Source organism: Centroberyx gerrardi, chromosome 6 (genome assembly GCF_048128805.1).
Source record: "Centroberyx gerrardi isolate f3 chromosome 6, fCenGer3.hap1.cur.20231027, whole genome shotgun sequence".
NCBI classification, from domain to species: Eukaryota; Metazoa; Chordata; class Actinopteri; order Beryciformes; family Berycidae; genus Centroberyx; species Centroberyx gerrardi.
In genome coordinates, this window is record NC_136002.1 from 5,003,522 (window position 1) to 5,018,870 (window position 15,349).

Here is a 15,349-nt window from a genome sequence, read left to right on the forward strand (position 1 = left end):
TAAATAATATGTTCTGCTTTGAAAAAACAAAAACATATCCTTTCTTTCTCTGATTTATGATTGACCTCACTGCAGTTTGAACCTGTGTGAACCTTTGTTTTTGGTGATATAAAGTCTGGGCTGAGTTTAATAGAGATTTAATTAGGGGCAGCAGGCCCCCTCAGGATATGAGCTTGAGCTGATTGAATTCACAGATAAATTCTGGGGAATCCAGTTTTCAGTTGAATGATCATGAAGTCACTTATCTTCTGGGAACATTGTGTGGTCCATCTCTTTCCACAAGCCCTCTACTTTTGTGCATTTTGCACTACAATTTACTCAGGACCTAGCATAGGTGTATGTATTTCCTCTTTGGATTTTACATAGGAAGAAATGCTTCAGTTGTCCATTTGCACTGGAATTGTTGTATGCATGAGAACATACCTACATACCATGCAAGGTGGTTTTGACATTTTTTGCCAATACCATCACATCAGTGATTTTGAAGCCATAGGTGGAATCCTGGATTGTCGGGACAGTGAATGTCTTTGTATGCGAGTATGTTTGCATATGCATGTTGGTATTTGTTCTGTGGGTTAACGTCAGTGCTTCCTTTATCGGACACGTCCCCTTCCGATGTGCTTCTTTACCTGAAGTTCTCCTGCGAACGTAAGGATGCAACCTTATTTCACAGGACAATTTGATCTCAGGTTTACCCTTTTGGAACAATACACCCTTATTTCACAGGAGAAAGTCAGTTTGATTGCCTACTGAAGTCGGATAGGTGCATCTGTCTAAACAAGCGCTGAATGAGCAATTTGCGGTTGTGGTCACTTCTGTTTTCCCATCTTCTAAGCTTCGTATTAATGGCCGCTGCTACAGCCCAGATCCATGTCTTGTCAATAGATAGTAGGGGAAGAAGGGGGAACAGTACCGGCCATTAAGCACTCACAGGTATGGGCTTGGCTGCAGGTCTGATAATAGAATTGGGGATTTGAGTCGGGGCGGGGGGGGGGGGTTTGTGCTGCATCACTAATCGTTCATCACAGGAGAAAGACACATATCGATTTTAGAAAAACGTATTTATTGACTTGTTGGAAAGTTGTCAATGGCCAGCGTTGGCAAGACCGTGTCCGATCATGGAACTTGTGACGTTACGTGTGTAAGTTATTGCACCTCTGGAATGTGTCACACACAAGCCTGCTTTCCCCCAAAGCAAGGCGCGATGTGTGCTCTGTGATATGTTTGGATGGTCACCAGTGTGGGTCATTCACTGCTTCGCTCCACCACTCATGGCTCTGCACCTGTCACCCATCTTCTCTTTTTTGCGGTGATGAATTACACTCTTCATTCTTCACCACATGATTTGTCATTTCTCCCAACAGAGAAGAGACTGTTGGATTCCTTGTCTTGCCGTGTCTTCATCCGCCTCTCTCTCTTACTCTGGCTGGCTTTAACTGTAGTGAGAACTTTCCTTGCTCTTGTTACAGCCCAAAATGAGTTTTGATTGTTTTCCCAAATCTCTCTTCATGTGTCTTTCTCCTCTGTTCCTCCTTCTGAACCCACTGTTCCCCCCAACCCCTTTCACGTTTTTGGCCATGTCTCGCCCTACTCTGCTCCCTTCCCTGTTACATTTTTTTTTATTCTCCTTTTTCACATCATTTCATCTTTTTTGCTCCTTAATGTGTTGAAATCCATCTTGTTTTCTCCTTCCCTTTACTCAAACCCCATCCCCTCCTCAAATCCTGCTCTACTGTTCCCCCTCTATTCTACATTTCCCCATTGTTTTTTCGTTTCCCCTTTCTCTCCCTCCGCCCCCCTCTCCATCCGTCTTTATCCAGGTGGTGAGTCAGCGGTTCCCTCAGAACAGCATCGGTGCGGTGGGCAGTGCCATGTTTCTGCGCTTTGTCAACCCAGCAATTGTGTCCCCCTATGAGGCCGGCATTTTGGAGAAGAAGCCCCTGCCCAGGATAGAGCGGGGTCTCAAACTCATGTCCAAGGTAAAGGAGATGAGCGTAAGAGAAGAGAGACACGTATATTCCAATCAGGTTTTTAGCAGGTGCTGGAGTATAGCAGCTCAAAGTGGATTCAATCAGGAAACACCGCGCACTGCTTCCAGTGCTCCCAAATGTATTCATCTGTTCCACAACGTTTCGACTGTACGTCTTCATAAGGTATCATGCCAGAGACATCCTTAGTCATGATTTGGAAACTGAATGGCCTTTCATACAGTCATTTTGCCCTCCCCCAAAAAAATGAATTAAAAGTCAAATAGAAACAGCATTTCGATGTTGTCTTGCTTTCGTAATTTGGCGGATTTCCGGTAGGAACAGGATGTTGGGGCTGGACATAACACAGAGAGGGACTGTTCAGAAGTGGGCAGGTTGGACCAGAACAAACATGGAAAAATGGCAGTGCAGCCCAAAGTACTTTCTTTTAGGATTGCCTTTTAATATTCAATATTCCCTGTCTTTTTCCTTCAGATCCTGCAGAGCATTGCCAACCATGTCTTGTTTACTAAAGAGGAGCACATGAGGCCTTTTAATGACTTTGTGAAGAGCAACTTTGACTCAGCCAGGCGGTAAGGCACTTGGAACATGATCCCTACAAAGGCCGCTAAATAGTAGCTCACTGACTGTTCCTCGCATATGGACATATAAAATATAGCTAGCTAGCCAGCTAGTTCATGAACATTGGGGCGTGTTTATGATAAGTCTGGAAAAAACTGAAATTTTAAAATTGGAAATGAGTAGGAGCCTTGTCTAAGGTCTTCATCCCTGCCCCCTCCCCCCATGCTCCTGCAGGTTTTTCTTGGACATAGCGTCTGACTCGCCGCCCAGTGACTCTGTCAACCACAGTTTGTCCTTCATCAGCGACGGCAATGTGCTGGCCCTCCACCGACTGCTGTGGAACAACCAGGAGAGGATTGGCCAGTACCTCTCCAGCAACAGGTCTGGAAACACATAGAAATAGTGTGGAATAGATGATTTTATCAAGTGGAACATTTGTCTGTCTTAGTTTGGTGAAAGAACAGGCTAACACCCCATATATTTCTGCTGCAGGTAACAGTCCATATGATGCTTAAAGAAATACACCAAGATTGTTGAGTGATAGTAGGCTCCATGCTAACACTTTAGCATACACTATGTTGTGTGATAGTAGGCTCTATGTTAACACTTTAGCATACACTATGTTGAGTGATAATAGGCTCCATGCTAACACTTTAGCATGCACTATGGTGAGTGATCGGCTCCATGCTAACACTTAAGTTGACCAACAGACTACCAAAAATGTGGTGTATTCCTTTAATGGACCACAGAAATGCCTTGCAATCATGAGACACTGACCTGAAATCTAACTAGGAGTAAATAAATGTCATATATATTTACTGTAGTCTATGCTATAAGCTTCCTTATATAAAACACACAAGCAACAGTGAATTTACAGTGTTGTTGTGTTATGGTTGTGACTGTTATGTCTCCCTAAAATATAATTCATTCTTGTATGAAGGGGTGCACTGATATTCTTGTGAAATATTGGCTGATACAGTACATATTTTTCTTATAGTTTATTCTACACTTGCTAATGCTACAGTCTATATTGTGCAGTAAAAGTGATGGATCAGGTCAGTGCTTGGTATTCAGTGATACATAATTCGTACTATTCATAAAAAATTATATTGGTGCATCCCTTTATTTCAATGCTTAATAAGATTGAACAAGCAACATCAAATATCATATTTTAACATACACTATCTGCCTTTGTTTCCCATGTTCCTTTTACTGTTTTTAATAGAGAGCTTATTTTATACACTTGATCTTTTTTCTACATTTTATCTTATCAAGAGTGTGTCAAGGGGTATAGAAGACTGTTTTGCCATATAATAGTTGAGATACGCTAATACTCAAAATTAAAATTTCTTTTGAGTTGTGTATATATCAAGTGGGAAGTGTACTGAAATGTCAGAATGGTGATATAGGAATATTTTTCTACACAATTTAAGGTTTATTGGTATAACCCAAAAATATGACTGTACTTGCAAGCGCTACTGTTTTTTCAGTTTGAGACTAAACACACTTTCATAGCCTACATGCAGCAGTCACAGACAAGTTGCAGGCCTCTAAATCAGTGTTCCTCAAAGTGGGGTCGGCAGACTTTTAGGGGCTCTTGAGGTGGTTCCAGAGGGTCCGAAGAGACTGAAGAATAGTTTGTATGTTCTCAACATCAATGCTATGTGAAATTCCGTGTTCTCTTTCCAGGGACCACAAGGCAGTGGGCAGGCGACCTTTTGATAAGATGGCGACCCTGCTGGCCTACCTGGGGCCTCCTGAACACAAACCCGTGGCCGACACCCACTGGTCCAGTCTCAACCTGACCAGCTCCAAGTTTGAGGAGTTCATGACCAGGTACGGTTTATAGCAGCCTGTAACATAAAGTCTCTAGTTTTCGTCGAGTCGAGTTTCTCATGCACACCAAGCCAGAGATCCTCTTTATGTGTGGCCTTCTTTAGACCTGCTAATGCACATTTTGCACATCATGTGTATGTTGTATATTCACATATTTGTTTTCTTTGTATATTCATGTTCTCTCTCATTTGTATGTTGTATATATTGATATTTTTATATTTTCTCACTTATTTAAAATTGTATGTAATTTTTGCGTATATTTTCATATAGCACATATTTTCAGGCTCAGTAGCTATTTTACTTTTTAGCTTTTTTACACACCCTCATAATGCTGTATTTCATATCTTCTTTCATGCTTTTCATTCAAACATTTTGACTTAATATGATCTTGAAATGTGGGAATTGTCAGTTGTGTTAGATGTTTAATACCCCCCAATTTGCTATATTCTTATTTCTATTCTATTTTTCCCTCACTTTATCCTGTTACTATGTTGATGCTGCCGCGACACAGTTTCCCCACGGGGATCATTAAAGTTTCATATTATCGTATCCGTATTGTGGCTCACGCTGTGCTACGGGATTTTGGTTGACTTGCTGTCTTTTGACAGTCATTCAGCCTGTCAAGTAAATGAAGTGGTAACAGATCCTGAGCTTTGTGGTTTCTCCTTTGTCTCCTCCAGGCACCAGGTCCATGAGAAGGAGGAGTTCAAGGCCCTGAAGACCCTCAATATCTTCTACCAGGCAGGCACCTCTAAGACTGGCAACCCGGTCTTCTACTATGTGGCTCGCAGGTAAGGCCTGGCAGGCACCCATCTTACCTCTATCTACAAATCGGATTGGGCAGCAGGTCCAGTTAACCGCCTTGCTCTAAAATAGACTGATGATGCAGAGTGTCTTGCTTAGTAGGAAATCACACACGCGCACATAATCTTTCCGTCAAGGGTTGAAGCATTATTTTTTTGCTTTCAACAAGCTTAATTTCTCTGAGCAGTGTAGCATTTACCTTTTATTGTTGTGATCATTATCTGGTCAGTGTCCCGTGAGTTTTGTATTAGCCTTCCTCATATACAAGATTTAATTGAAAAAGATGTAAGCCTTTCTCTGAAGGGTGTAGTAATGGAGGTTTTAGCATCACCAAGTGCTTATTTTTACACACCTCTTAGAACCGTAGCAGGGTATCTTCAGGCTCTCCACCTAAAAACGACACTTCTAACAGATCACCAATTTGTATTTAAAGAGGCATGAAGTAATCTATGACTGAGCAACCTCTGTTGGTGACAAAGGAATTGCAACAACATGGACCGGTCTCTAGCATAGCTTTGGTGGCCTGGAATTGACAAAGTAATAAAGTTACATTTTCCCATTAGAGAGGAGTAAGCTACCTAATGAGAGCAGAGATCTCACAGAAAGGTCAAGTGAAGAGGTAATATATCACCACACAATATGCTACAATAATAATACTGCTTTGTCATTTGCTTTTTTGGCTTGAGAACAAGGCTTTTTAGCCGTTGTTGCTGAAATGTGTTGCAACACCTGTTGCTCACTTGTAGCACTGTCCTCCATTGTTGACCAGTTGAAAATGTGAGTTTTGAAAGCCAGAAATCTCAGCACTTGGCAAAGTATTTGTTGAGTCATTGGTATTGAAACCCTCGCACATATCTTATGGTGATTTTGCGCTATGGAACAGTAAAAATGATTAGGTGTTACTGCACCTTGAAATGTGAACTTGATTAGGTTGTAGAATTGAGGCGCTGTGTTTGTGATCACAGTATATAGTAGATGTGGTTTGGAGGCATGTTGTAGTCTCCTTCCTCTGGGTAGGCTATGTGTTGCAAATCTAAAGTGACTCAGTAGATTCTCCTCAGTTAAATGCCAGCTACTCTTCCTTGATGTCATTTTTGGGAAGGACCTGGGTTCTTGACCATAATCGACATCATTTCTCTGTGTGTGTGTATTTTGTGACACATAGTTCCTCATTTCATCATCGGTGATGAGTTTCAGTAAATGAGATCATTTGTATAGCTGTTCAACAAACTGCCAAGCCCATGCAACTATCAATAAACCTTTATTTAAAATGCCTAATGTGACAGAAAAATAGTTGATGAGTATTTGATGCATATATGGCCCTATCTTTGATTGGCTTAGGCCCGGCCTATATTGCTTATTCTTCTGTTTTGTTGTTTGAACCTTCAACAACCTTCAAGATTGGAAATCACAGATTAACCCTTATTTAAAGCACTTTGTTCTGCTTTTCTTTAATATGTTTTTTTATTATCCTATAACTTAATTTATCTTTCTTTCCTTTTTTTTTGGTCATTGTGAAGCGTCAACATCTTAGTACCTTCAGGCAGTTGTCAAATCCTTTATCTTGCTTCCAAACAGGGTTTTTGTCATCAGGTCCTACCTGCCTGTTGGCATGGAAACCACTCCCTGTCAGCTTCATAACTACGAACTGTCTCTGCACAATATATTGTCAACTTTCTGCTCATTATTAAACCTACTCCTTTCCTCAAGTTCAGATTTAAGGTAGCCAAATACTTCAACTACATGCATTAATTTGCGACACTAAATGAGAAAGGGGGATATTTACTGGCATACACCACCCAACCAAGACATTTAATGTCGGTTGCTGGAACCTGACACAGTCCAAGCCCTAATGCTGTGTCTTCTTGGACTGACAGCCACTTCAGTTGCCTTCTCCATGTTCAGTATCTTAGTCACACAGCCATGGTACTCATGATCTGCTGAAGCTCTTAAAGCCAGAACAGGAGGGCCTGAGAAATATAACACAAACATTCACTCTCTTGGACATAGTCTGAATATAGCACAACAACATTAGATCATGCAGGACTGTCTCATTTCGTCTGCTATACTGGAACAGGTAATAGACTAGGTAATGTAATAGGTAGCCGTCTGTTCTAATGCCATATTGTCTTGCTATTGTGTCGGTGAGGAAATGTTTGCATATTCGTAATGAAATTCAGTGTTATATTTTAAAGGACAGGCAACATATGCTTAAAATATTTGAATTTCACTCTGTTTAAAATATTCCATTTCTATTCTCATACATAAAAGTAGGCACTTTTATGACTTACCCCAGATCAGAGCTCTCAAAGCCTTCCAAAACTTACTCTGTTTAAATGCTGGCTGGCTATTGCAGCCCTCTCCCCTAAAAAGACATAGCTATTCTGTATTGGTAATGCTGAATCTAACATTAGCTCATGTCATGTAGACTTCAGAAATTAACATCTGCCTCTACCAGGGCTTCAAAAGACAAGTGGGATACCACTGGTACCCTTTGAGGATACCATCATCACTGCTTGCCCCAAACTGCAATGATGTTGGCCAGCCAACTGGTAAATTAACCTCCTTCCCAAATCAGTTTGGGAGAACATCCAAAACAACCACCAAATCAAAGGTTTTAAGTCTGACTACTGCCTTGCTTTCAGAACAGGCATGCTCCCCGTTTTTGTAAACGTTTCCTCAATAGCAAGATCAATGTTTAAGTTCCGGCTATTTTTTCACAGTACTTTCTCGTGCATTGTGATCACATCATCCATTTGTTTGTCCCGCCTACAGCAATAGTCCAATCGCAATCCTCAGACACTTTGTCCCCCTTTACTCGTGGCATTAACATGCGTCCTGGGTGATCAGATTGTGATCGGATGCCACAAAAACAACAAATCCAGTAAATACACTCAAGACACATTGAAGATCCAATAACTGAAACCACCTCCAAAGGTGGTTAGAAACGCATTTGACCACATTAACAAAGTAGTGTAAATGCAAAGCATCTTCAATCCACATAGGAAGTATGTAAATGGAAGTAAACCACTTCATCCTCTTGTAATGGAAGTAAACTAAGTATTCTAGCAGCCTTCTCCTCCGCTGTTGTGCATGATATGCATATTGTCCACGATCTCTTCCTCTGTTTTGAAAGAAAGATCATACAAGAATTTGCCAGTTTGTAAGCACTTACCATCCATAGGACATATAAGTGTAAGTGATGTACGTACATGACAATTTGCGTTTTGCGTGGGAAAGAGAATCCGATCCCAATGTGGCTGCATGAGACGCATTTTAACGGCAGGTGTAAATGTAATCCAGCTAAAAGATATCTGGACCCAATCTGGTTACAAGACACATGAATGCCAGGAGTAAAGGGCACCATTGTGTCTGAACTGCCTGCTCAAAGGACGGCAGTTCCAAACCCCTGAATCGGACCCTTAACTATTAGTGGGAGAACGACAAAACCGACCCCTGTCAGCACCCGAGGGTGAGTTCACCCCATTACACAGGGCTGACTGCTCAGCTGTATAAGTGGAGGAGGAGATTGCGTTGACTGTTAACAGGCCACAGTGGGTTTAGGGCTATTGACTGTGCATCCAGGTACAACGGCATCCATGAGCTACATATCATAGCCTTTTAGTTTGTTCTTTCTTGTTTCTTTGAGGGAAATTTTATACCAGTTTCCAGTGTGTGCCGCAAAAGTTGTTTGATTTAACCTTTAAACATAACCTGACCAGTTGGTGGAGAATTGTGTTGATTTCAGTTTGTCATAGGATATCGCACATCATTTTATGTCATTTGTCACTTTGGCTTGTAATTAGGATATTTCTAAGTATAACATGATGTCTAAGTAGTGTATAATTTGAGCTATATGTGTTGGTCTTGATTGACGCTGTGATGTAAGTAAAATATAAAGGGGATGTCGTAGCAGCAACTATTCCACTAATGTTATGCCAAACACGTGAAGAAAAGTTACCTTAGAACATAAACTTTACCCAAACCACCATGTAAATACATTCCAAATGGGTTTTCTTGTCTTTTAACTCAAAGAAAGCATAAAATACAGCAGTGTCTGTCAATGTACAAGCATTATACTGAGAGTTCAGCATCGACATTACCACACCAACTGAGGAGTGTCAGGATATTTTGAATATTTTTCATGTCATGTATGTCTATATAGTACATTCATCTATATGTACAAGAATTTGAAAGACATTGTCATATTGCACTTTGTAGATGGTCAGCTAGTTGAAATGATGACAGAATGGACATTATGATTATGTGATTTTAGGCAGTAACAGTCGGAAACAGTTTTTACAACGGAAATGAGCTAAGTCAATGTTCGGTCATTCTTGGCCATACATTCAGTTTCCAAAATAATCCAATGAGTAAAGTGTTCTGGTAATGCATCAAGTCAAGGTGGTTTCAGAAGGTGTTGAAGGCTATCACCATGACTAAAATATTCAAGGTGACTGCTTGTGGAGTTTGGATGAGGAGTTCGTGGCCTCGGTTCCGAGAGTTTCCCATTTTGGGCTTCTTGGCAGAAGAGCGCGGGCGCGCAGTTGTGCTTGTGTGTGTGGAGAAACTGTAAAAAGTCGTGGCAGATGTCCAGACAAACAGCATTTGGTCCCCAGATTCATTCATACCCCCTCTTTCTTCTCCATACATCCCAGTCTCGATAAGTGCCGATTTTGCCTGGTAACCAGAAGTGACCTCTGCAGTTCTTGCAGGAGGTTGGCCATCATGCCCTACATCTCTAGTATCAGCTCCAAGCGGTGGCTCTGTGTATGAGGCAAAATGCCGCTCCCTCCCAGGTTTTGCCAGATGGGCCTGCCCACAGGTTGGCCTTGTATAACAGGGGCAACCCAAGATGGTGGCCTGGGTCTGCTCTGCCCAACTTATAAGCTTTGTTATGTTTTCTTCCTCCTCACAAGCCCAGGGATTATCCCCAAGAGTCATCACCTCAAGTCCAGTCAACTTTTCAAAGATCCCTTCCGACACCCAGGAGAAGCGGTTAGCATGCAAGTAGATCTGAGCCAACCTGGGCAGTCGATCCAATGAGCCAGGCAGGATCTGCACCAGATAGTTATGGGACAAATCAATGGTCTCTAAGTTGTGTGGCATGTTGGTGGGCACAGTCCAAAACCGATTGTGACTGAGGTTGAGAGCGTGGAGACTGGGCAGTGTGTTGTTGATGAAGACCACTCTCTCCAGCTCATTGTCCGACAGGTCCAGCACCCGCAGGTTCCAGTGGTAGGCTGTGTCATTTTTGTCCAGGGAGCGTAGAAGGTTCCCTGCCGCTCGGATGTCCCATAGGGACCGGGGCAGGGCAGGGGGCAGGTGCTCCAGCCGATTGTAGGACAGGTCCAGGGTTCGCAGGTGGGCGTAGTGGCTTAGCTGGCTGTCGAGACCTAGCAAGCTGCCAGAAGAGGATAATTAAAAAAATGACATGAGAAAGACCATATTATAACCAGCTGACTGTATCACAGAAGCAGATGTACAGCACAGATACCATTTAGACTTGCCACACCACAGTCTATATCTACTTCCCACCTTCCTTACCCCACTTTCACACTTCAAGCAGTTGAAGTGTTGCTCTATTTTCACTAGGGCTGAACAATTAATCGAAATTTTATCAAAATCGCAATATGGCCTACTGCAATTTTCAAATCGCAGGAGGTGCAATATTTGTTAAAGGCGAAATGTGTGTCAAAATACCATTTTAAATTAAATATTGTCATGCTGCAGAGATGTCCTGACCTACACATCATATTCTACAGACTTAAGAAAACATCTTTGTTTGGTACAGATCCCCGCAAAAATCACACTATAATCATTTTAATACGTTTTTCAATGAAAATGAGAATAATGATGTAAAAATGATCATTCCCTCTAATATAGTAAATCATATCGCAATTGCAATATCAGTCAAAATAATCGCAATTAGATATTTTTTCAAAATCATTCAGCCCTAATTTTCACCCTAACCTAACAAAGCACTAATTAGGTAGCAATAATCAACAATAAACAGAAATAAACCTCATTACTATATAAGAACAGTTTTCCAAACAGAATTTTTAAGACGTTTATTCCTGTAGTCTTTCAAATAGAAGCTGTAAAGAACCGGGAAGCTTTGAATGGCTGTAATCAACATCGTGTCCATTTTGCACTTGCCAGGTGGAACTATTGTTCATGAAACTAAATCAAATCAGAAGGGAAACAAGGAAGGAAATCTGATGTCCATGAAAAGTTCAGCTGTGGCCAACGTTTCTCGACTGACAAGCTTGTTGACCATCCACACATCTGCCAAGTTTCCCTGGTCGCTCGACTCTATAGGAAGCGAATGAATCTCTGGTGACTTGTTGATGGCGTTGCCCACAGTGCGAACACGGCTTTAGACCTTACTTTCCACCTTCTGGAACCTCTTACTTGGACATAGAAAATCCAGTCTAGCCTTCTGACCTGTGGAGCAGGGCCGCAACCAAATGGCGATGCAGAGCTGGAGCTGCTTACCTATTGAACGAGAGGTTGAGGGAGCGGATGTTGTGTTGCAGACCAGGCGGTAGCTTGGTGAGGCCCCGTGAAGAACAGTCCACCACGCGGTGTCCCCGGTTGCAGGAGCACATGGAGGGGCAGATGGACAGCACCCAGCCCCCCAGCAGCCCAGACAGCAGCAGGAGAAGCAGGAAGGCCAACGGAGCAGAGCAGGCAGGCATGGCGAGGGCTCTGGGCGGGGGGCAGTGAATTCCAGACAGAGGATACGGAGATTTGGAAAGGGATTGAGAAGCGATAGGCAGCATGAGAGAGAGATGGAAGATAGAAGGTTAGACATCTTGAGTTGATTGGAGGGAGAGGAAGTAATGGAAAGCGGGAGAAAAGTTAAGGGTACACTCAATTTATGTGTAATGTATTTTATATTCCATCTTTATTGTGGGAATTCCAAGACGAATGTAGAAATTGACATTGCGTACTAATGTCTATCAACTAGATGAATAGGTGGATTTTTTGTTGTATATTTGGAACATTGGTTTAAAGTACCATCAAAGTGCCATTTTGGGTCACTAATGTGGCATAACATATTTCTAACATTTATTCCATTGCTTTATCAGTGGTCGAGGTAATCATTTGGGTACTGAGTGTAGAATAGTTTTGGACCCTCTATACAGTTTTCTGCATCCCTCTCATTGCCTCAACCAACTCAAATACAGGAAAGAAATCTGTTCAAGGTTAAAGTGAGTGCTTGCCCTCCTTTGGATATACTCTATTTCTCAGTGGACCGCTTCCACATGAGCATGAATTACTATTCATGTCCTCTTGTGAAAATTTCAGACCAATTCAGTGGCAAAATGTAAATTAAGGTTGAATGTCAGAATACTTTTAGACAGCCGTCTGTGATGTCTAGGTCAACTGCAGGGTGACCCATTACATCCCCATCACTGTCTTTGTTGTGCTGCTTGCCAACAGTGTTCAAAGGTATTTAACCTAGGGTCCTCTAGATGGTCTATTAATACCTAGATACCCCCATTGGCTCAGACAGTTACACTTACTGTGAAGTAGTACATATCCTGAGCTTTTTTAAATGTAGTTGTCATCACCATTTAATACCAGTTAAAACCATTTTGATTTAATTTTATCCTTTTGAGAAAGTGCCTTGAAAATAGCCTCTGATGCATGGCAACAGCAGTACAAATGGAGGGCAGTTCGATTATATCGGACGCCCACGGTACACTTAAATTTAGGCTCTCCTCTCATTTGACATTGTGACAGTTCAGGTTATGTTAAGGACTGCCCTGTGCTGGAGTTGGAAAGCCTCACTCTGGTGCAGTTTACAAGGGTCCCAGTCATTCTGAGCACCGACCGGCTTGAAGCCCCGCCAGTGGGGAAGGCAGCTCGGAAATACTGCAGTGAGAGCCGACTGAATTCATTTAGGACAACACACAGACCGCCTGTCCCCAGATGCAGAGGCAGGAGTCTGTTGAGCATAAGCGGCGCGTGTGTGTTGGTGTGTTTGCAAAGACTGCTGTGTCACGTTATCGCCCTTAAATTGTGCAGCTTTCCAGAAACTTCTTCATACCGTGGCACCCTTCAGTGAGTGATAACGGTTGAGTATTCAACATAGTTAGACCTTCCACGCGTACCGCACCATCGAATTCCTCCTCATGTCATTTTAAATGCTATCAAGTCACTTTTTCAAGGTTGGTATTAAGACCTGCCAAACAGATAATGGAATATCTGATGCTGATATCTGCGCAGTGATGGAGCAAGGCATAGTAGTTCCCTAATGAGCCAGCGCTACACTACACTGCAGTCTACTGGGTTAATATGCTCTGCAGTCAAATATTTCAATGCCCTGGAAATCAGGTGTGTGCATGTGTGTGGTGTGTGTGTGTGTTGGTCATGTGCTCTCAAGTTGTCTTTCCATTCTGTAAATCACTCACCTCATCCTCTCCATCCTTTCAGTCTGTCATCTCTCCTTTTTTCCTATCGTTTCCTCCTCCAGCTCTTTTTCCTGTTTTCTTTATATTTTACTTTTCGACTCTGGCTCTCTCCTCTTGCTGCCGTTCAGACCGTTGTTGTTTTTTTTTTTTTTTTTTTCCTTTCCCCTCCCCGTTTTTCCCTCGTCGGTGAAGGTAGGTCTTTCTTGTCTTTTTCTCTCACCTTGTTTTTTTTTTTTTTTTTTCCCTCTCTCGTTCTTCGGGCTTTATTGTTTGTGTTATTCTGTGCTGTGGCCAGGTAGCGTCTCAAGCTCTTTGTTGCTGTTGTGGGCGTCCTGGCATGGCAGCGAACAGGCTGCCTGCTAGCGTCAGCCTCTGTCTTTCTCGCTCCTCTGCAGGCTCCTGATGCAACTGCAAGTCCGGGATGGGAGAAGGAGAAATGGATGGAAGGGGGTAGAGCGAGCGAGGGAGGGAGAGAGAGAGAGTGAAAGAGAGAGAGAGAGAGAAAGAAAAAGAATTGCAGCACCGACCTGGCTCACTCTGCTGCTGATGAGGCAAGCAAGGGCTGTATTGGGGAGGGGGGGGGGGAGGGTCGGTAGGAGGGAACAGAGGAGGGAAGAGCTGCAAGGGGTGGGGATGGAGGGGGCTACTGCTGACTACAATCTTTTTATAATCAGGATCTCTCTCGCTTTCTCTCTCCTCTCTCTCTCTCTCTCTCTCTCTCTCTCTCTCTCTCTCTCTCTCTCTCTCTCTCAGTTGTTGAAACGGGCTGTTCATTCGTCATAGCAGCCAGCTATATGCAACTTACTGTACACAATACACCACCTTTTTTTCTCCATTTCCCATTTGTGTTGCATACACACACACACACACACACACACACACACACACACAGACACAGACACAGACACAGTTCTTTATCCTCAGAGCACACTGGACTGGTGGAGACAGGTATTTTTAAATTATTGTGACCAAAAGTACTTGAGTTATCATGCATGTTTTCTCAAATTGTGATGTGCTGATTTTTTTAGGTGTTTTTGTTTTTTTCTGTAAAATAGCGGGAACTGGTAAAAAAGGAAAAAATAGTAGTACACAAAAAGCTCCATGGTTGGCTGTAGGAGAACACCAAGGTAGAAAAGTTTGGTGATTTGGTGAAAAAAGATGACACGGAGGTATTCATATTGATCAACAACCCTATCAACCCACGCAGATATAATTTAAAATCTGACTTTATGTGTGGTTATGATTTTAAAGCTCACCTCTTTGCTGACGATGTGCTATTATTTTACAAGACCCAGGTGGGGAGTAGGACTAGGCATCCCTGATATCACCTTTATTATCTGGCCTACAATGCAAGATATGCAAGGATAGATATTTATCCTAGGCCTATAAAACCAGGAGGATGGCTGGAGGAGAAAATCATATTAGAGTATAATAAGTCTGTAGTTTTTTTAATCTGTATTTTGGCATTACCCTAAAGATAATTTTAAAATAGATAATCCTTTGATCCAGTTTTCTTGTGAAATACTATTACATAAACACTTGGCCTTGAATGCAATATCCTTACCATCATGCCCACTTTGGTACAGCCCTTTGTTTAATGCAGTTGGCAAGACATTGAGTTGCTGTACCTGCCAGTGCAAGTATATTTGACAGGTTGGACAGTTTGTGAGGGATGGAAATATTATACCATTTAATGAGTGGAAAACACAGTTTGAGTTAAAAGATACAGATTTGTTT

At 42.3% G+C, this 15,349-nt stretch overlaps 2 protein-coding genes across 4 annotated transcripts in view; one reads left to right on the forward strand and one right to left on the reverse strand.

Moving 5' to 3' along the window:
- nf1a (neurofibromin 1a) overlaps positions 1 to 15,349 on the forward strand; it is an 81,155-nt gene that overhangs the window by 36,372 nt on the left and 29,434 nt on the right. For all 3 annotated transcript variants that reach the window (XM_071914367.2, XM_071914369.2, XM_071914368.2), the window contains exons 31-35: positions 1,821 to 1,979; positions 2,463 to 2,560; positions 2,784 to 2,930; positions 4,239 to 4,385; positions 5,066 to 5,176. In XM_071914367.2, the coding sequence (XP_071770468.1) occupies positions 1,821 to 1,979; positions 2,463 to 2,560; positions 2,784 to 2,930; positions 4,239 to 4,385; positions 5,066 to 5,176 (662 nt within the window). The remainder of the gene's footprint in view (positions 1 to 1,820; positions 1,980 to 2,462; positions 2,561 to 2,783; positions 2,931 to 4,238; positions 4,386 to 5,065; positions 5,177 to 15,349) is intronic.
- Positions 9,600 to 13,973, reverse strand: LOC139923577 (oligodendrocyte-myelin glycoprotein-like). Its single transcript, XM_071914385.2, has 3 exons — positions 13,613 to 13,973; positions 11,688 to 11,900; positions 9,600 to 10,593 (listed from the first exon to the last, which is right to left on the reverse strand). The coding sequence occupies exons 1-3, from the start codon at positions 13,624 to 13,626 to the stop codon at positions 9,600 to 9,602; spliced, it is 1,221 nt and encodes a 406-aa protein (XP_071770486.1). The 5' UTR covers positions 13,627 to 13,973.